Raw genomic sequence first — 22754 nt, 5'->3', positions numbered from 1 at the left:
TGTAGTTAAATATAAATGTCACTGTCAAAAGACTACAGATTGACCAGATTTATAGGATTGAATTATTTAAGTCAATGCTTGCATCATACCTGGAATAATAAAGAAGCCATTTACTAAATGTAATGCAAACTGAGCTAGAGGATTTTTTAACTACTTCTCAACACTGAAGGCTCCATAAACGGCTGCTCAAAGCATTTAAGAGACTTTCAAAAAAAGGATGTATAATCACACTTCCTTATTTACATTGGTTTTCATATGTAATTCCTGACACAAATCGTTTATGTGCTTTTGGTAAAACATTACTTCACATCCACAAGGTATCTCTACGAGAAGCATCAATTTAAAGCTAAAAGCTAGCAAAAAAAACCCCGAAATTCCTTTCTAATCAAAATGTATTATCTCGTTCAAAAAACAATTCCTATCTTCATTACAAAAAAATAAGCAAACATGCTTACGGCTATGACAAAAAAAAATCTAACTGTGGTATGTACAGTATATATAATGTGTTTGGTGGTAACCACATCGATCAACAAACGCACCTCCTTTCCTCTCAAACTCATGAATACATTCCCACAAGCCTGACACAGCAACAGCACAAGGGCTCCGGGTTTTGGACGGTTGGATTCTGGGAAACAGGAAGCCTGTCTACCATGGCGACAGGGACGCTATGTGTCTTTATGTGCAGATCTATTTTATTTGTGTTGCTGAAATCAGGTATTTACAGTTGTCAGCAATTCTCCATTCCCTTTCAGCAACCTTCAGGGTGCAGCAGAGAACAGTTTTTTGACATTTCAAGTCTGTCCTGCGTGAAGTGCGGACCTAACCAAATCAAAAACGCAGATGGTAAGTATTAGTAGTGTTTGATGCTAGTATATAAATCTGCTAGGCGCTCTTCTGATTTATCTTCTTCATCAATGGAGTGAACACAAGGTGTCAAAATAGGTCTCCGCCAGAATGACTTTCCAAACAGCAATTGTGTCGTGAATTTGTACAGTATGTCATTTAGTTAATCATATTATTGTAAAATGCAAATGAAAAAAAAAAACTGATGGAAGTTATCATAGTCTCATTAATTAATGTAAGATAAAATTAAAATAGACGAGACGTAACATTCTGGTTTACCTAAATGCCGCTGCATATTTCTTTAATCGATGTTAAGCAACGGGCTCTCCTTTTCGGATGGCTGAACTGGATCTGGAAAATATGGTTTTAGGTGATACATTGTGGTTGCAGGCTGATCGTGAAAACAAAGTATCTGTCAACTTTATACTTCATCATTCCTAATTATTTGGTTCATTCTTCTGTGTTCTTAAGGATAAGAGAACAACTCACCATGTTTAGTGTTTTGTGTTACAGGGACTTCGTGTATATGCGAGACTGGATTCGTACTGGTATCTAATAACGGAGAACCTGCAACCTGCGAAAAATGTCCCGATACAAAAAAGGTATGATTCTTCTTCTACTTCAGTGCAGTTCCTTCTTCCATTAAGAAGCTGAAGAATAACTTAAATGTAGGCTGTATAGGAAACAAAAGTTGGAGTTATTTTATTTCTCCCTGATACTCCTGACTTACGGTTTTAATTTTGATCTTGCTTATGTTTTTACATAATCAACACACAATCACACATTCACAGATCACACAGCCAACATCTTTATCTTTTTACACTCTTTCTTTTTAAACAACATCCATATGCCAAATGCCCTGACTAGCTCAGTTGGTAGAGCATGAGACTCATAATCACAGGGTAGTGGGTTCTTGTCCCACCTCGGGCGCCAGGTCCTCCATGTTGGAGGTCGGGCACAAGGCTAACAGCCCTGTCCTGTAGAAAAATAATGTTACAATGTTACCGGAAGGCATAAAGGGCAAACATTTCCATCCATATGCCCTTGAGGTTTAGTCAATGTGTGCTTTGAAAATTGCCCATGTATCATCCTTCTTTTCTGTATTGAGAAAAAGGCATGTTCTGTTACTAATTTACCGTCCTCGGGAATAAGGGGATATTGCTATGAGCCCATCTAGCCCATTTAGTGATCCAAGGATCTCAGCCAGCCATTTCTTGCGAGAAACTAAGGTCCTGGCTTGTTCCATGCTCCCACAACACTTTGTGTAAAGATGTCCTTTTATCGGTTTTAAATTCACAAGCTGTGTCATTCCTACTTCTTTAGACAGGATGGGTCACTGCCATAGAACACATGATTCTTTTGTGTTGTGGTGGGGCAGCGTGACAGGTATTGGTCTTTTTAAGTCAGGCTTAAAAAGCAACTGTTCACAGCACACCCTCCCAGGTATGACATCTCTGTTGTTTTTGTGTTTCTGGGGATATCTCCTGTCTGTTATAAAAGGGAGTCACCAGGGATGGCTTTGGATGTATCAGATGCCCAGGAGGCTTAAATGACGATGGAACATGCCAGTGCTCAGCTGGAAGTATACTGAGTAAGATTGTTTTAAATCTACAATCTCCCTAGCGAGTTAAGGGAGAACTGGAACACTGTTTTTATATTTTGGGTTTGGAATGCATCAGCATTGATCAGTGCATTTCAAACCACAATAACAGTCAAATGTACACAGTAACTTGTAAAACCTCCAGTTTCCATCACATGCAGCGCCATGTTCTGCGATTCAGAACGAGGCAACAAAATTTCTGGTGACTTGAAGTGACTCTGTTACATTTGTGTACGAGCAGGTTTGTGAATACATCTCACTAATCCAATAGAAATATTACTTTCAACTTCAAGACAGTTTTGCTGTTAAATGGACCTTACTTGTTTAACTCTGCATGCATATCACATTGGAAACTTTCTGTGGTGCAATATCTGCTGCACAACCTGTTATTCACTCGGAACATCACATTACATCAGTCATTACAGTGACTAGTGAGCAGGAAGGGCCGCATCACATCACACTTCTGGGGAACTTAAATGTGAGTTGGAGACAACATGGGAACTTACAGTACTTTCCCAAAGTTCACGAGTTTGTGCTTGATTCAAAATATGTCAAATTTGAGATTTGATATCTGAGAAATTGGGACTGCAGTTTGCCCTTGAGCTGCATTTCATGGAAACAGATATTACTGTGGAAAAGAGATTGCTTCAGAATATTTCCTCTATTGTTCTTAATGTCTGTTTAAATGAAGGAATGCATGCTTGACTTAATGACTTAATTATAAATGCATATATTAACCATTTCTCCATGTGTGTATGTTATTTTTCTTACTGACCTCACATTTCCCCAACCAGTTGAAAGGGATGTCAACGGAAGGCAGCTGGAAGAAGGGAAATGTGAGCCCTGTATTGCTGAAAAACCTGTTTTTACAGTCCCAGATGTTCCTGGAGACAGGTAAATGACTCATTTTTAGTAAATCTTGGCGTAACAGGGAATGTTTCTAAAACCAACTTTTTAAGTTATTATTATTTTATTATTATACATTATTTCATATGTTGCCTGGATCTCTGTATATTGTTTGTAAGTGGCTTGTCTTTCTGTCTCAGTGTTTTTTTTCAGATATGTCTATCTATGCCTCTTGACTGAATGCTTTTAAGTGTCAGAAATGACTGAGATGGTCTCTGAGGTCATATAATGTTTAAGCAATACCACTGAGACATATTAGGTTCTCCCTCAGACATAAAGTATTTCTAGAAGTTGTTTATGTTCTGTTTTCTCACAGGTGTGTCAGATGTCAAGAATCCTTTGTCAATACATCCCTCTCCTGTGTTTGTGGTCCATCTGGTACACCAGTAAGTATTTTTTAATGCCTCTTAAAAACATACCTATGTATACAAGTATACTTTGTTCAGCTCTGATTTGCCTTATTGAAGTAATACTTTTCTTACAGGACTCAGAGGAGCATATCACATTGTATACAGATTTTCCTGTTTTGTTGTTGAGTTGTTGTGTATCTTATTCATGTTTTTTTTCATGATTTTTTTGTAGCTGTTGGTTTAAAGGCTTTCATATGTGAGGAAGTGATATGAAGAAGTTTATCATTGTTTCACAGGATGCAATTTACAATTCTTAAGTTATTGTCTGATACTGAATTGCTTTGTGGGTAAATGCCTTTTGAGATGTATTTTTTTAGTTGTATAATAGTGTGGTCTCACAGGGTAGGAAAAATATATGGAATGGGTTGTCCAACACAATAGATGAACTGTGTAAAATAACTGTTTATAACACTCACTTTAAAGAATGGAGATTCTGAAGAACTGTGTTCATCTAGGACATATTTTGCCTTGATGTTTTCAATTTGTACATGTTAAAGTATTTATTTCACCTATGTTTTATTACTGTTTCACATAGGAATTTCTCCCTTGTTATATATTTCTTCTGTTATTTTTAGGATTTTGTACCATAAATCAGGGTTTTTGATATTTAGGTATGAATGATTTACTTTTTCAGTCAGGAGGTTCATGCTTCCCATCAAATAATCTGCCAACAACAGTGACTTCCAGCATAAACTTTGCACAGCTGGTAAGTAAAAGGTGAATTTCCTATTCTGGAAATAGATGATGCATATAACTTCTCACCTTTTGTTTGGTTATGTCGGTGAAAAATGTACAAATTGTTAGTCAGAGCAGATCCTCTTGTCATACCAGGATCTGAAACAGAAACAGACAAACGTCTTGAAGCAGTCATATTGTACATTAAATCACATTCCAATGACATAAATAATTTAAGTAGTTTACATATACAACCTAAGTAAGGGGTGACATTGAGACGAGTAGTTTATTAAATGTGAAATGTGGTAGGAGCACAACAGTTCTTTTTGTATAATTTACTGTAGATTCATTAAAGTTGCTAATTTAAAACCTCATTTTCCTGTGCAGGCCATTCCAGTTCAGTCAGTTTGGTTTGCTAAAAATCTTCTGTCTTCAGCAACTGCGTGTTTGGTAAGGATGCACAGCTGCAATGTTTATCTTCTTTTGTATTTAAGCAAAACATTTTTTTTTCAATATTGAGATTGTTGTACGACGTGTGTGTACTCTATATGAAGATATACATAGACTTCTGTGTCATTTTGTTCTGTTTCTGTTTTCTGTTCATGGGAACAACATTTGTTTCCAAATGTCCTGAGAACATTTTTCTGTTCCCAGAGGACATACAAAAATGTACAAAAAGTAAAGGAAGTCACTAACCCAAGACTCCTTCCAGGCTTTTGAAATGAGAGGTGCCAGAGATCCTACTCCCAAAATATAGTTTGATAATTCGTCTCAAATATCAATAATCCTAATTTGTCTTAATTGTCAGCTCTTAATTGTCATTGTTTTGTATTTACTCCTGTGTTAAGTAAGGGCTTATTGTCTGCTTTGGAATACCCAGATTCTGTTTAATTCCAACCAGTAGAGATTATTCTTATACACATTTTCAAATTCAAACAAAAGGTGTGTAAAAGAAAATGTTTTGCAGCATATTTTCAGGTGTCCTTTGCCTTTTTGGATTGCATCTCCATGTAATCTGGATGCAGATGATGATTCTACAGTCAACAATAAACACTTAGAATCTTTCTGTGCTTTGACTTCCTTTTCTGAATGTGCATTTGTATTGTGTGTAAAAGCACATTCTTATCGGAGACTAATGGACATTCATCTTCATCTGTCACTGTCTAGAAACCTAGACATGAATACCCTTAATTACAGTTATGATTAGAAGGTCCCAGACCTTTCCCTGATGAAAACATTTGCACTGTCATGGCAAGTCTGCGACAGGATCCTGTGTAATTCACAATTGCATCCCATCAGGTTAAGACCTGATGTTCTGTTCTGGAAGCCTATTCATTCTTATTTATTTTATACATGAATATATGTAATTCCTTTGGCTAACAACATATCTGTATTTCTAATGACTGACTTGAAGAAGTTTCAGTAACATACAGTACGATTCTATACCACTGTTTAATTGGATTTCATTTTGAACACATAAAAAGCCCAGTGTTGGAGTACTTTTTATACTTATTTAAGCTTTAAGACCAAAAGGGTGTTATTTAGTAGTCAGCAGCAAAAATATGCGTAGGCTTAATAAATGGAACCTACAGTACATGCATTGTTTTATTTTAGTAAATTGAATTTCTATAAAATATGAGTATTTTGTGCACCATACTGTGTATTTTATCAATTTTGGGTTTACATGAATTGCCGTAATTTTCCAATGTTAGTCATTTCTTAAACATTCACCTCTGGTAATGATTATCTTGCAGACTCTTTCCAACTTAGCCTCCTGTCAGGCTCTTGGAAACATGTGTGTGATGACCATGAATTCCATCAGCAGTGTCAGTAATGATGCCTGTGGTCTCTTTAATAATATATTCAGAAGCACTGCAGCTTTGGGATCTGTACAGGTTATATCCTACTGGTGAGTCACATCCTTTATAATTGCATTGTCTTATAACTTGCTCTTTAACCAAGAGAAATGCCAACATTTTTATAGAAGAACTAGAATATATGTTGCAAAACTATCATACAAAGAATGACCGGAAGGAATTTTTTTGATGAATAGAAATGGTACTATAATTTTGTACAGGATAGGTCTATATTCCAGAGGTGTAGACAGCTGTTTCTAAGTGGTGTTTTAAAATTCATTCACTTTATAGCAACCCATCTGTGTCCCATGTGACAGTGGAAGAGTAGTTAGGTATATAATATGAGAAAGGAAACATTTCATAGCTTTGTTGAAGATTTTTGGTCATGAAATTAGAGTATTTGTTGAAGTCGGGAAAACAAGTGTGTTTTGCACTTTTCTTTTTCTCTAAGAATGCAACCACAAACACATCCACGTTTTTGTTCTGTTTCAGGAGGGCGAATCTCCCTTGGCTTTACTACGGTGATCAGCCAGGCTTGGCTTCTCGAGTCCTTTTCTCTGTGCCTTTCCCAGCGAGCTTTAGTTTTAAGGGTGCAGCTCAGGTAAAGCAATAGAATCCCTTTTTGCTCTGTAAGTCACATATATATGATATGAGAGCTATACTGTACATGCCAGTTTGTGCTGTGTCCATTTTATTGAAAAACAGGCTGCTCATTTCGCACACTTCCTGCTGGGCCAGTCCAAACTGGCCATCTATAAAAAACAGAAAAGGCCAAAGTGCTGGCAAAGAAAGTGTAGAGATGATGAGGATGTTTTAGGGGTTGGTAAAAAAAAAACTGGATTTAACTGGAATTCCTATATTTCAGCGGGTGAAAATCCTATTGCTATTTAAAGTCTCTAACCATGAGTGCAAGTACCACATCTTAATAAACAAAATGCTTAACGTCTATGAAAAGGACTGTAGTAATGGAGTTATGTTTTGTAAATGTAATGCCTGTACTGGATATGTTTTCATTGCAGATCTCAAAAGAACAGTATGTATTTGCCTTTTGTTTTATTTTTTTTAAATAAATAAATGCTTTATTTCCTAAGGTCATGGGGCTGAAGCTGCAATTTAAAGAAACAGATAAAATTACAGATAAATTCTTTATTATTGTACAGTTTGTACCTTCCAAAAGTATTGGTACATAAAAGTCAAGTCTGCTATGTTTGCTTTATCCATGCCTGCTTAAAAGTGTTGCTTCAACAGCTTTGAATAGCTTTGTATTAACATGACAAATCAAATGATATTTTACTGACATCATTTCCAAAGCACATTTTTCCTTGCATAAGGAATGCCTTTAGAACTAACCTTTTCAATTATGTTAAAACACCACATGACCTTCAAAATTAATTATCTCTGGCATCTATAACCAAAAATCTGATTGAGCAAAAAGATTTTGGTTTAACTTGAATTTTTTTTCTATGTTACCACTTTTAGAACACAAAGATCAAATTTGTTGCTGCTGTCTACAATGCAAAAGGAAACTTCATTAAATGGGAGAACATTGGAGGGGGCAGTTTGCAGGTGAAGTACAGGAATATGGATTAAAACTGAATATTATTTTAACCAACTAATGATATAAAATGAGAAGCAAATGTTGAAAAACCTAGGACATCACTGTTATGTTAGATTTCAGCCAGCCATTACAGACCGCAATTTAGTTTCAAAGGTCTTTAACAGGTTGAGTAACTTCCTTGTTTCTCACTTTAACATCATCTTGCAAAGAAATACAGTATAATCTACCTTTCTCTTAATGTTCTATTATGTTGTTATGAACGCAATAAATTAGGAACTCTAGTTTGACACTAAACTAGGAAAGGCAAAGAGGAAATCAAATATGCTCACATCTTAATGATATGAAGTTTCTCTTCTTGCAGCTCTGTCCAGACACTGCTGTCAGACTGAATGCTGCATTTACCTTTGGGACAGCATACAAACAAAGTGTGAGTGTCCAATTTATTTTTTTCCAAAAGCTACTGTCATTTTTACAGTGAGTCCCAGATTATCTCACTTGGCTGAAAAGCTGACTCTGTACTAGGGTCTGAAAGCCCCAGCATTTTCCATTTCATTGAGCAGTGATTTCAGTGAAAGGGTATGGTTTAGAAAGAACACTGTCACTAAGAAAGGTATTTGATTATGCATTTTCCGTAGCTCTGTGACTTTTGTTATCACAGGATCACAATATACTGCCCTGCAGTGGCGCGTGTAATGATAAAATCACAGTGAAACTACCGTGATTTTTCTACAGTGTTGTTGGACATCAGAAAACAGTTTAACTCAGAAATATTTCTGCCCAAAACTGCTGAGCAAATCTAATGTCGTGTTCAGGTGTTTGCCATTTATGTGAAGTATATTGTAATTAATATTTGCACTTGTTCTCTAGGTGTACAGATAAGTGAAGACAGCAGTAAATAAAAATGATAAGTGAGTAGTGCAAAAACAGAGGTGTGAAGGTGTTGATCAAAACACTTTAATTGATAAAAGTAACACTTGTGAATATAAACCATCATGAAACATTAAGGTTTCCCCTGTCTGTTTTTTTTTTAAATTTCGCCTTCAAACAGTGTATCCTACCGGTCTCAAAGATCTTAGCTGATTTTTCTGAGCCACTATTTTACGACATATACATGGAACTCAGTGATGGTACTGAAAAGAAGAAGCTTTGGGCTGTGCCTGTTCTTAATCTTAACCTACAGTTCAACGGACAATTCGTAAACCAAGGTAATTTTCTTCTAAATGTTTGCTATTTCATTTAATGCACTTCATGCTGAGAGAGAATTACTGGACACCATGTCTTTTATTTCTCTGAACACAGGAGACAATCGAAATAACTGGTATTTGACACGTCGGATTTTCTTGGTGGATACCTTGAGTGGACGTGAAAACACCTTGATAAATCAACCAAAAGTAATCCGTGTTGCAACAAAAATAAAAATAAGGTAGGAATCATTTTTTGTGGAGATGGAAATTAACTCCTCTATCATCCTTTCTGGCGATGTTACCTTTACATTGGATAACAAAGTTGACTATTATTAAAAAAATATTTTTAAAGAAATTAAACGCTGTCTAAATCTATAATGTACTCATAAAGCAAATGACACTATTTCTTCATACAGTAACTCTCTTGTATTTTTCAAACATATCCAATGAAACTGTAGCACCGTGGTGCACTGACAATTTTAAAAAGAGAGTTTGCTGAAGGTCAGTGAGGTCAAAACTGTAGTTTGATAACAGTTTTTATTTAAAACCGTTCAAAATCTAAATCCTCAGTGTTAAATAATTTTTTATCGACCGCTATATATATAATTTCAGAAACTAAAACAGAAGACAGTTTTATAAGATTTCTGCGTGCATTACATCATGTTATTATTAAACCATTTTATTTTAAAAAATTTAAATATGTTCTCAAAACATTGTTTAACTTGACCATAATATCTATGTTAAAGTGATGATGGATAGTAAATGATCCCTTGTTGAAGATACGGTCTCTTGTTTCAGTTTTCAGGTGGTATCCAGCACTAGGAAGGGAGAGGTCTATCCACCCTTGATCACCATCGCTTACACAGATGTTCTTATTACAGATCCTGCCACACAGACTGTTTCGGTAAGCTAGCATTCCCATCAGAAAGAGAAAAGAAAAAATTGTGCATGGTTTAAAAAAAGTACAATTTAAAATTAAATTCAAGACAATACAATGGTTTCATTAAGAATTTGTGAGACAGGTTTACACATAATTCCAAGATGTTTATAACCTGGCACAGAGTTATATGAAAAATATTATTTGAGTTTTCCCAGATCGAGACTGCAGTTGAGCTGAGATCGGATCTTAATCATTCCTGACACTTTTTTTGTTTTGAAAGAGATACTAAAAAATCAAATGAAGTTTGCGTTTATTTCAGTGTGTTGAATAATATAACCAGAACTGTCGTCCGATCCCTTTCAAATATGTTTTGAATTTCACCTAGGAGAAGAGCTTCATTGAGGCATAGTAATTACTTCTATAATGATAAATTGCATAGGTTAGGACACCTGTGTTCACACAAGGTCCCTATAGGTAGTCTCTTTTTTCCTTCCACAGTCCAAAGACATTGTGTCCAAGTTATTGGTGTCTTGCCCATGTTGTGCATATGTTTTTGTCGAGAGCGAAGTGCTGCTTGCACTTAGGCCCGAGCTCACCAGTACTCTCTAAGAATAAAGAGGAAAACAGTATGGATGGATATATTTATAGAAATTTCATATAGAGAATTAATATAATTAGTTCAAGTAGGGAGCTGCGTCAGCATGCATAGGCTGCAAAGGAACAAGTAAAGGTTTATTCCATGCTGAAGAGAGAAGAAAAGAAACACAATGTTTCAGTTGTGGAGCCTTCTTCAGGTGTCCACACCTGAACCTGAAACGTTTTGTTTTTTTCTTCTCTTTTCAGCATGGAATAAACCTTTACTTGTTCATTAATATAATTATGCTTTTTTTCTTTTTATCTTTATAACAGCTGTCTTTTGAATTGGAATATAAAATGGATCAGAGTGAAGCTCAAGTCAAAAGTAATGTAAGTACTGAAATATAACGGTCACTCTGTAGTTTTAGAAAACTTTTCAAATGCTTTCCAGGCATAACCTTGTATGTACAGTAAGTAACGTTCTGTCTGCTTCTCCATGACAAACCTTGTAAGAAAGCTGCAATGTGTCTTTCAGATTGCTCTAGGAGTTCTTGGTGGTCTGGCTGTTTTGTATTCCCTCTTGAAAACAGCAAGTTGGAAAAGGAGAATAGCATCACCGTTAATTGACTTACTTGTACGTACAATATTTTCACAAGTTTGTTATACTGCAGTGAACTGAAGTATACATAGTGTTATTTTTAAACCACGGGGGAAACAGTTATGCAGGACTATGAAGTATGTATGAAACTAAGTAAAATGATATCTACTGTTAGTTTAACACCTCTTTGACCTAAAATCAGTAAATCTAGCTATAGTAATATAAAATAATTACGGACAAATTATATAATTATTAAAACCACATTCATGGCTGTTGTTAACATGACATTATTCATAACATACTATCGCATACTAGCTACCTTTATGTTTATGCATAATCTTTATGCTTTAGCAATTAAAGTCCATTCAGTTAAACTAATGCTAGAAAATTGTAGCTTTTTAAGAATTAATTATCTATGAGCTGTGTTGAGAAAAATGAATGATGGGATTTGCAGTTGGGATGTCTGTCTTTGCATGAAAATTGAATTACTACTTTCTATTTTTTACAGACTCTGCTAAAATTTCTTCTCTTTTATGCTGGAGACCTGGCAAATGTTTTCTTTGTTGTCACAGTCGGCACTGGTCTGTATTGGCTTATTTTCTTTAAGGTAAGATCATTTTTGAAGTAATGTCATTACCTTAGTATGTTTTATTTAAATTTTAATTTAAATGCGTATAGTTTTCTAACTTCACTTACTTTCGTCTTATTTTCTTTCTGCTTTGTCTTTACTATCCATGTCCAGACGGTGGAGGCAAGTCTCTTTCGTTCAACGTCTGTTTTATGAATATTTATTTGTTTTTTCTCTTACTTCACGGTGTGAAAATGTTATTGAGGCGTTCAAGAAAGTTCCTCCTATGCCTTTGTGTGTTTTCAGGCTCAGCAGTTTGTTTCAGTTGTGTTGCCTCTGCCAGAAGAGGAAGAGCGCTTTGTTACGTATGTCGGCTGTGCATTCGCACTGAAGGTAACGTCACAAAAAATTACTTGGGTTTGATTTCAGGGAAGACCTTGACTTCAAAATCATCTGCATCTACTGATGTACAAGGACATCGGTCTGATTGACTCTATCGTATAAAATCCTTGAGCAGGTTGAAAAAATGATGATTTTTATCGAACACTTCTTTGATCACTGATAAGCATACCCAGCTAAATATAATGAGCATTGTAGTTGGATAGACCAAAGTTTATAACTTTATATTATATCAAGTTTAATGTCTACAGGTTCACACTGAACATAAGCTGTTTGTCTTGCAAAACAAAGAGGTGCACCACTGTCTCACAGTTTTTGTGCTTAAAGTTTGAATTTGTTAAATAGCTGTTCCAATACAATTTCATCAGCCCAAGAGTGCTTATGATTAATTAACAAGTATTCTGTGAGCCAGCATTAACAACATACAGTACCTTAACAACCAGAAGACCTTGTCAGTATATTGAGCCCAACTACTAAGCTCAGGAAAGGGAGTTCACCTTCCTAACCTCCTAACCTGTTTTGGCAATGTTCAGTATGGGCTGTTATGGTACCCTTTCAAGACTTACGAAATTTGTACGTTTGGAAGGGATGGTTATTTTACCACAGATACAAAATGATGTCACATGATGGGAATAATCAACAGCTATACCCTATTTAAAAATGCGTTTCTTTAAATTGATTTTTTGTTGGTTTCATTTTTTTCAGGCAATCCAATTTCTGCACAAACTAATAAACCAGATATATGTAGATATCTTCTTCATTGACTGGGAAAGACCTAGAGGAAAAGTCCTAAAGGCTGTAGAAGGTAGCTTTTAGACTTGATATTCATTAACAAGTTATCTTTATCATTTTCTACATAATTTCTGAATTTCTTTATTATATGTAGAACATTGTATAGATTATCTAAAGTTATAAAAATGTGAATAAGCTAGAAATACTATATTGTTGAGATATTACTACTAATATTTTATTATCTTTTTGGGTTTTCATTATTACTGTTTTTTAAGATGTGGGGGGATATATATCATAGTATTTGGTTTCCTTGCATTTTTGTTAGAAAAAAATCTTAATTTTAAATACATCACTTGTGATATTCATAATTCAAGTATGTATTCCAGAAAAGGATGACTAAAGGTGAAAATACTTTTAATAGGGGTGTATTTTCCATTTGCATTATGTAATTAAGGGGGCCTGTTCCAACAAGTTTTTAAGTCATCTTTGCAAAGATTATCTGTTAATTCCATAATTATCTGTTATGGAATAAAGGTGTATTGGGATCCATGTTTTCATCATACAGTACATGCATAGTACCATTTGACTTGCTTTACAACCAAAATACTCATATGTACAGTAACACACATAAAACACTTAGAGTTAATAGACAATTTTCTGTTCTTTCTCCAAACCTTTGTCACATCACCCGCACCAACACAACACAAGCAGCTGCAAACAGTTGTAGTCAGACCCTGCACTGTTCATAGAAATAAAGAGCTAAGTTAAAACCAGATCAACAAATACTGAAACCTGCTCTTCAATAAAGGAGAGTCATATATGCAAAACAATGAAAAGATAGACCAAGACGAAAGCCCACAGGACTTTCACAGGAGCCAGAACGCTCCCCACACATCAGAACACAATGGCACAGTCCCCATCGATGAATAAGCAAAACATGTTCATCAGACAAGAAAACCATTCCTTAACAACTTGACAACGAATAAGCAGAACAACTAATGCTGATGAATGGACTTGTGATGAATGCATAGTGGTTTATCCCAGAGGTATTGGAGACTGGATTTGAAATTATTGAGATGCATTATGATGCAATATGTGTTCATAATGTATTCATAACATATGATTCTATTTAAGGTGGAGGCGAAGCTAAATCGACATCTGCTCCTGTGAGCATCTGGAGGACCTATTTTGTGGCTAATGAATGGAATGAAATTCAGACCATACGGAGAATCAATCCTGCTTTTCAGGTTTCTGCTGTGCTTTTCTTTCTTGAGGTGAGCTTTGTTCAGATCTGACCTTTATCAGTACTGTCAAGAGAAGCCATGTCATTAAATACCATCTAATTAAATTAACGTCATTGATACAGTTTTTTGTCAACACATTACTTATCACCATTTTAAAAACTTTAGAACAAACAATGGAGTATCTATGCTTTGTTTTGAGCTTGCATCTGCAAAAAATGTTTCATTCAATGAATAATTATACAATTTATAATTATTTGGCTTTTATACATGTTTATGATGTGTGAATGGCCTTCTTTTGTTTTGCAATGTTGCAATGCCTTTCTAAGAAGTGCTCTTAGAGCTTATAAAATAAATCACATTTTTACATAGGAAGGAGAGTTAGTGTTCAGAGTATTTTTCAGGTAATGTTCAATCTAATGCATTGTAATAATAAAACATTTCCGCGTATTATTTGCATCAGGTTGTTGGCTTCTCCAATCTGGCTTTAAGAGATCCTTCGTCGAATTTCAGCAGAGATCCTCAAAACTACAGCCCCCCCTGGAGCCTCATCCTGAGATATGGTGTAGCTACAGCCATGTGGCTGGTGATTGGCTTTTTACAGGTAGGAACACTGATGACCTTGTTTTACTAACATGTAGCTCTGAGGATGTTATCTGAAAGCCAATTACCTGCTGGCCCCACTAATACCTCTTCCAGCAGCAACCTTAGGTTTTACCAGGAGGTCTCCCATCCAGGTACTGGCCAGGCTCACACCTGCTTAGCTTCAGTGGGTTGCCAGTTGTGAGATGCAGGGTGATATGGCTGCCGGCTATAATGTCAAACTAAATAAATAAACTAACTTGAAGCGTCTAACCTTTGAGTTAAAAAAAAATGCAAAGGCTCTAGCCATTCAACTGGATGGTTCAACTAAGGATTCATTGAAGTAAAGAGCTCAGCTACAATAAAAACCAAACGGCATTTGTGCGGGTTCCCAGGACCGGTACTGGGAACCCCTGGCATAGACTTGCACAGTGTCAACTGTTACAGTTTGACATTAGCCGAATGTCAAAGCGCCTTAAATAACAGTTCCAAGACTAAACTAAACTGAATAATTCTTTTTACATGAATAAGACTGGAACATATCTGGCTGGTAATCCTTTGATCAGATGAGTCTATATTGAAGAATTTCATCAATTATAAGGTATCCAATTGAAGAACAAATATAAGCAGGTTCTTATATTTGCCATCAGGAAAGAGGTTAATTGAACTGTCATGTCAATAATTCATAGTGTAACACTTAACTGTGAAGAACGCAGGTATGTACTATAGGCACAACTCTGTGTATAGCTGTAAAATCAGGAAATGATCAGAAGAAAATCTGGACTTCTGCCCAGATCTGGGGATGGTCAGTTGCTCAGTCCCAGGTGCTTGCTGTAGTATTTAGTAAGAAACCTCTTGTTTCACATCCTGTAACTTTTTAATCATGTCATTCACTGTAATAAATGTGTATTTTTGACAGTTCCCCTGTCAATTTTAATTGAGTAGTTTTACATTGATCTGATAGGATTTTAGTTTTAGTAAATGTGAACAAAATCATGTAAAATCATTATGGGTTATTTTCCTTTAAACATAAATATAATATTAATACCTAAGTATATGTTAATGTTTGTATTTTTTGTTTATTTCTCAGATGGTGTTCTTCACAGTCTTTTATGAACGATTTGTAGAAGATAAAATAAGGCAATTTGTAGACCTATGTTCTATTAGCAACGTGAGTATGACCATTTTATTAATGTCTGGACTGTAGAGCATATTGACTAAAATAGAGCTTACCATCAGAGCAATAGTGAAGTCTAAGCTGCCTTTTTTGGGCTACTTATTCCTTTTCAATTTAGACCTCTGTCCTGCTGTTGTCGGACCGATGTTTTGGTTACTATATCCATGGGCGTTCAGTTCATGGCCATGCGGACACCAACATGGAGGAGATGAATGCCAATTTGAAAAGAGAAGCGGTATGAGGAATTTCCTAAATCATTTTTAAAGGCAGTTCTTGCCCCTTTTTAATCTTTACTACTGTGCTGTATTACAGTATTGCACGCCTCTATATTATACTGCATTTCAGTGTGTTACAAAATACAATATACCGTAGACTCACAGTAGTTAGATTCCTGACATAGCTCATATACTCAAAATCTCATATAATCAGAGCACAGTAATACAGCAAATACAGTACTGTACAGTATACAAAGTAGATCAAATACAATTTAATAATAATAAAATGAGAGGAACACAGCAGATGCATATCTCTCAAAAATAGCCTTCTCGCTGTCTCTAACTACACAAATCAAAGATTCATTCATACTCGCCAAACAGGTCACCATCATCCCACCCCTTAACTTGTGGAAAATCATGATTTTTAACTTCAAATCAGGGTACTTTTCTTGACTTGCCTTTCTCCTTCATACTTGTTTCCTTCCCCTTTGTGCTTGTGTTTGGTTTATGAGCCACACTGAGGGTGTTGCTGCACGATACAGAAAGCCCAGGCATGCTGTGGGGTCTGTAACTAGTTCCTAAAGCGTAGCTCTGGTGCGTGCTGCACCAGATTCGAATTTGTGTAATGTCTCACGTTATTTGATTTTCAATATTTTTTGTCGCAAACCACATATACACAAATTCATGTAAAAATATTTTGCATAAAGCGTTAGTCTACTGTACCCTAACATTTTATAATACCGATCTATTTTACACAAATATTTTGATAACACCCATGTAGCATTTCATGCCAGTAAAGCTTGTGTGTGTTTGGATGTGTTTACTTCCTCAGTGCTCTTGCTTTTGAGTGTGTATGAACATGGAAGTGCACTAAGTGTGTGTATATCTTTCCTCTGCTACAGGAAAATCTTTGTGGTCAAAGAGGTCTGCTTCCAAACACCGACGTTCAGACCTTTCAGATTGCCATAACGCATAAGCTGAGGCAGCAGTATGATCGGATCTTTGAACCCCTGAAAAGGGTTGGTACACTTCACTGTTTCCAATAGTTTCATATTCAGTAACGCCTTTTATGAAGGGTTGAATGTTTGCATTATAATTGCTTTCAGAGAAATGGACCTTCTCGACTTTTAGATGCCTCTGCCAATCCATTTGAGCAGTGTACTAAGGCCTACCACACCATGAACCGGTTTCTGGCCTCCTTCATTGATCATGTAAGCACAAGTTCACACTATTATTAATACTCACCTCTGAAGTGCACTTATACCCATAGTGTAAGATGCTTTGCAAGGTATCTTCTTTAAAAGATTGAAAATCAATTTATAAGTAAAACATTTATAAAATGTATATTTAAATGTATGTTCCTTTATATTTTTGGTTATATCTTTTAAGGAAAAAGATATATGAACACTGTACCTTTTATGATATAGGCTTGCAATATGGGCTCCTCCCATGTTTTTTTTTTGGAATATGAAATTGGCAGGCAATGAAAGAAAAGACATAAGAACATTTTCCCTATATATCTAAATCTTCCGTGGTTCCTAAAAAGCTCCTGTTCATTTCTTTAAAATTAATTAATTGAAAATGTGTTTCAATCCAAATGCCCACAGGCTCATCGAGAAATGGACTACATCGTGAAGGACAAGTTGCTGCTTGAAAGAATGATTGGAATGGAATTTGTGGAGCCAGCAGAAAAAAACATATTTTACAATGGTAAGCGCTTTGAGAAGCCACCTTTAAAGGTGCTATATAAAATAAAGTTTATTATTATTATTATTATTATTATTGAAGTTTTATTCAATGTGTAATGGAAATCAAAAGGTTTTGAATGTAAAACTATTTGGTGAATATTTCAGGGTTTGTTTTTTTTTCCCCTCAGATGATGCCCATTCGTTCAGCAGTGTCCTATACTATGGCAATGAAGCAACACTTTTGATTTTTGACACCTTGTTTTTCTGTGTTGTTGATCTGGGAACGCAAGATTTCGTCTTGGCAGCTGTCTTAACCTACATACAACAGCTGGTAAGTGTTTTCAGCTGAAAAGAGCCATTGTAGGCTTTGAATGATCCCTTTCTAAAGCAAGGGGACAAACAGCACATTTCATCAGCAAAATAAATTGATGTTCTCACATTTTCTACAAACCTCAGATTTAATTGCCAGCCTGGGAAAGATCCTAGAAAAGAGAGGTAAAAAAGGCACTATCGGGATAATGATAAGTAGACTGGTATTCCCAATGTTCCAGCACAGTTAGTAGAAGATTATTATAGTTATGTGGAAGTGTCAAATATGTCAAACTATGTGATGACTCTGTTGTCATGGAAAATCAAATTTTCACAGATGTGATGCAGAATTAGTCTCAAAAGACTGTGTGAATATCTACCAGCAGGTGGCAGCATACAGCTATGCCCTTTACTCCTGGTCCCGGAGGGCCACAATCCACCCACTTAGGCGAATTCTAATCTTCAGTGAACAAAGTCCTGGAACGCCGATAAATAATTCAGACAAATTTAGTGAAGTGATTCAAATAAGGCAATTGAGAGTTGATAGGGAACAGCACTCTTTGACACTCTTTCTAGTTTTCTTTTATAGTTTGGTTTTCATAATCAGAGTTAAAATATATACATTATTCTCTAGAGTCCAGATAAATCATGTATGTAGTCAGTTATAAGGTAACTTTTATTGTTTTGATATATATCTATTGCAATTTGTGTTTATATTTGTATATAAAAAACGTTTATCACACTCAGAACAGCACTTTGTGGTTTTGGACTGTAGTGTTTATTTGTTGCATACTGTATAGAGGAGACCACTTTCAAGTTGATTGTAAGTATTTTAAGTTGTTTCCGTGTACAATATTCGAATAGCAATACAGACCGTACCACTAAAGAAGGTAGCTGAATTGGGATTAACATGTTTCCTGTTTTTTTTTTGCAGGTGTTTCAGCTGATTCGCAATGCATTTGGACGAAAAAATCTGGCTGCTAAGACTCTGATTGACAAAAGGTTCCTCATATAGCTAAGCTTCATGATATCTAAACTAGTCAGGAGTGATAAATTGAATCCTGAAATACAATTTAAAGTGTAGTGTGATGAAAGTCATCATTGTTTACTTTTTTATTTTTGATATTACAAAATATGACACTATTTTTGGATGTCAAATTCAATTTTGTATAAATGTGAATAAATGTACTTGCTTTTGACTCACAGTGTATTTCAAATGTACATTTTTAGTTCAACAGGATTTTTTATTTATATTAAAGGTTTTTTATAATTTTGTTGACTGATTTTTATTTTATTTTTATACTATATGATTTTACATACTGTATTTAACAGCACAGTTGCTCAAATATATATATATATTTGGAAAAATAATCTTAATTTAAAATATTTGCATTTTTCATACATCACATTATGGAGTAAATTGTTCTCCCTTAGCAAGATTATTTTTGACAATGTCAGATATCTTGAAACTAATAGCAAGTTGGGTGATTATCATGAAGGCTCTGAAATGATTCTACTTTCTATGATTCACATTTAGTGAGCAATACCAATAGGTTTCACTGTGTTGACAACCTTCACTGTCATTTTTTTATTTAATCCTTTATGTTACCAAATATGTTAAATATGACATAATTATCATCTACATGATTCAATATATAGGCCAAAATTAGTCACTAATCAAAGTTCAAGTGTTCTCTGCTCACCAGCATGTGCTCACCAGAGTGTTCTTTTGATGTCTTTTTGCTTGTGTACTACACATGCTGTAGTGCTTTTAGTTTCTTCTAAATATAATTGTTTTATTTTATAACCATGTAGAAATTCCCCCTTGGTACGATGAGAAGTATTTGTGACTGTCTCTAATGAAGATGCAGTCCCAGCAGTGGGTGTTATTAAATACATCACTGTCGAAAACATGTTGCTGCTCTTCATCTGGAAGACACCCCTGTCCTGACACACCCCTGGAACGGGAGTGACAGAGTTCAAACCTGTGAGAACTCCAGCTCTGAACAGGTTTTTGACTAAACAAAGATCAAAGTAAAATTTTTGGAATTTGCTTATAAATAGCAAGAAAAAATATTTTTTTCTAAAATGAACGCATTCCCATCCGTTGTTTTTTTTTATTTGAAATGTCATCTGGTTTCAGGTTTCGTGTCGACTTCAATATCTTCATGCTCACCTTTAAGGTCCGGCATGGCTTGGCACCTCAGTACCTGTCCGACTTATTATCTTCCTGTTCCCCACCTTGTGGCCTTCATTCGTCTGATTTTGGTCTGCTGTTTGTTCCCCAAAATGGATTATACTTTATGGGTAGCAGGGCCTTCTCTTGCTCTGCCCCAGAGCTCTGGAATCCTGTCCCCAAGGATATCGGAGGGTTATCTAGCTTGAGGTCTTTCAAATTCAGGCTCAAAACCTCCTTCAGAAAGGCTTTTATGTAAATTATTTCTGTTTCTGCTCCTGCATCTTCTACTATATTTCCAATCTATTGTGATTCTGTGTACTAATTTTGTTATCTCTTATCATTGTTGCTCTTTTAATTTGTTTTAATTGTTTTTTTTTATTTTCCTGTAAAGCAATTTGTAAAGTGCTATATAAAATCAAGTTTATTATTATTACTCCTTTCCTCATATAACAAGATAGGTTTTTTTGCATGAAGATAATTATATTACAGTACACACAACAACAATAGGATGCTCAACAAAACTATTTACTGTAGTAACATGTTTTTACATTTGTATTGGTCTGTGCTTAATGGTCATAACCTTCAAAGAAATAGGCTTTGACAATGTGATAGGTGCGGTCTTTTCCAGTAATTTACAGGGGACTGTACACTGCTTTAGTTCAAAAGGTCCAGAGCACACATTGCAGCACACCTGGGGGCCCATAACTAAAGAATGTGTTTCAACGGGAGTACACTTTACCCATAGGCTCACCTATTGTTTTCTACAGCGGAATAGCTTCTAGATAACATTGAGAGATAACATTGAAAGCTTTAACAACCCGCCTCAAACTATCCTGGTGGGGAGTATCTGACCAAATCGTTGTAATACCTTCTTCCTTCTTAAAATATTCCTAGTGAGATAGAATGCATTTTCACCTAATTGCAATTTCCCCCCTTAAAATACATGGAAGTTGTTATGATTTAAGATAAATATTTTGGCTGATTTCACAATCAATTTGAGATTAAATAATGTGATCTTTTTTATTCATATTCTGTTCAATACAGTAATAAATACAGTATAATTTTAATCACAGTAAATAAAGAGAACATTTGAAGCATGACTGCTCTCAAAAAGTCTTAATTCACCTTCATAGCAAGACCAAGGATTCTTCAGTCTTCTTTTAAAATGGTACAATTTTCGGCAGAGACAGTGATTTCAATTCGGACCCTGTGTATTTCGACAGGTCATAAACTAGCTTTGGCCGGTAAAAGTCAGCTGCTCACAAAATCTTTACACCAACAAGAGATACAGTATGTCATGGTGTGTTTTGAAACTATGTGACCCACATAGACTGGTTGCTTTGCAAAATAAGGAACCGGCTTCAAGCTGCCTGTTATTGTGAATCTGCTGCAATATTCTTGTGAATCACGCAGGGGTGCAGAAGAGAGAATCACCGAGTTCATGTCTACAGGAAGAGGCAGAGTTGACTGATATGTGTAATAAAAATATACAAAGTGGTCTTACTGGCAAAAGACATGAGTTATGGGAGGCTGATTTGCAGCACATTTTTGACCAGCAGAAAGACAAGGAAAGTAGAAATAAGAGGAATGAAAATTGAGCTAATATGGAGGATGGAATAACAAGCAAGAAAACAGAAAAATGCTGAAGGGAAAGGGATTAGAGGAAGGGTATTTTCAAGGAGGCTGCTGGGTGGAAAAAATGGAAATATCCATGTGTTTTCTTACCGCTTCTTCCAATTCAGGGTTTAGGGTTAGCCAGAGCCTATCCTGGCAAGCAACGGGCGCAAGGCAGAGTACACGCTGGACGAGATGCCAGTCCATCACTGGGCAGACACAGAGAAATCCACACCTAGGGCCAATTTTCCCAGAAGAAAATTAACCCACCAGTATGTTTTTTTTAACTGCGGAAGGAAGCCCACGCAAACATGGGGGGAACATACAAACTCCACACAGACAGCTAACCATGTCCAGCATTGAACCCAGAGCCCCAATGCTAACCGCTGTGCCACCATGCCCCCCAAAACAGAAATATAAAGGCGTTCAATAATTACAGCCGGGGAAAGGGTATATGTGTATGAGCTGTGAACATAAGGCTGGACACTACTCTTAGCACACATGTTCTGCAATGCTCTGTATTGAGGTGCTAACTGAAACTTGAACTCAAACTTAAATGAACTCTTTACCGAAGTTCTCACAACCCTTCTTTGAGAGATCCATAAAGTCCTTAGGGGAAGTGAATTACCATTACACAACTCTTGCCAAATCAGGAGAAAAACACTTGTCATATCCACGAGGAAATGAAGAGGGAGGGTATATTAATATGATGCCAGGTACCTTAACATTTGCAAGAAGACCCTCTGCTTCACATCCCACACTTGTACCAGGATCTGGTACCTGTGAATGTTATGTTTCCTTTGTATTTTCTTCTGAAGAGGTTTGTAAAGACAAAAGTGATGTTTCAAATTTGAGATTTAAAAAAGAGAAAAGGCCCTTTTGAGCAGGTGTTATAGGCAGCTATAAAATCATTGATTTCAAAAGACCTGGGGCAATTAATTAATTATCATCAGATAAATAAGAA

At 35.8% G+C, this 22754-nt stretch overlaps 1 protein-coding gene across 1 annotated transcript; it reads left to right on the top strand.

The window, feature by feature from the left end:
• Positions 1-633: 633 nt before the first annotated feature.
• On the top strand, positions 634-19267 carry tmem67 (transmembrane protein 67). The gene is made up of 28 exons (XM_088929246.1): positions 634-843; positions 1357-1445; positions 2344-2434; positions 3238-3337; positions 3666-3735; positions 4394-4465; positions 4822-4884; positions 6189-6343; positions 6783-6891; positions 7770-7856; positions 8210-8275; positions 8897-9053; positions 9148-9271; positions 9831-9936; positions 10822-10878; positions 11024-11122; positions 11595-11693; positions 11961-12047; positions 12759-12858; positions 13920-14059; positions 14490-14630; positions 15699-15779; positions 15904-16020; positions 16903-17019; positions 17107-17211; positions 17608-17710; positions 17877-18019; positions 18932-19267. Exons 1-28 carry the CDS (start codon positions 651-653, stop codon positions 19010-19012), a joined length of 2952 nt encoding a protein of 983 aa, XP_088785372.1. The 5' UTR covers positions 634-650; the 3' UTR covers positions 19013-19267.
• Positions 19268-22754: the final 3487 nt, after the last annotated feature.

Source organism: Atractosteus spatula, chromosome 12 (genome assembly GCF_055471065.1).
Source record: "Atractosteus spatula isolate fAtrSpa1 chromosome 12, fAtrSpa1.hap1, whole genome shotgun sequence".
NCBI lineage: Eukaryota > Metazoa > Chordata > Actinopteri > Semionotiformes > Lepisosteidae > Atractosteus > Atractosteus spatula.
This window is presented reverse-complemented; position numbering and strand designations above follow the sequence as displayed.

Bases quoted from the DNA above. Each gene is read 5' to 3' on its own strand.
- tmem67 (XM_088929246.1), top strand. From the start codon at position 651: ATGGCGACAGGGACGCTATGTGTCTTTATGTGCAGATCTATTTTATTT. The intron at 4,885-6,188 runs GTAAGGATGCAC...ATTATCTTGCAG, and splicing joins CTTCAGCAACTGCGTGTTTG to ACTCTTTCCAACTTAGCCTC. The intron at 16,021-16,902 runs GTATGAGGAATT...CCTCTGCTACAG, and splicing joins CCAATTTGAAAAGAGAAGCG to GAAAATCTTTGTGGTCAAAG.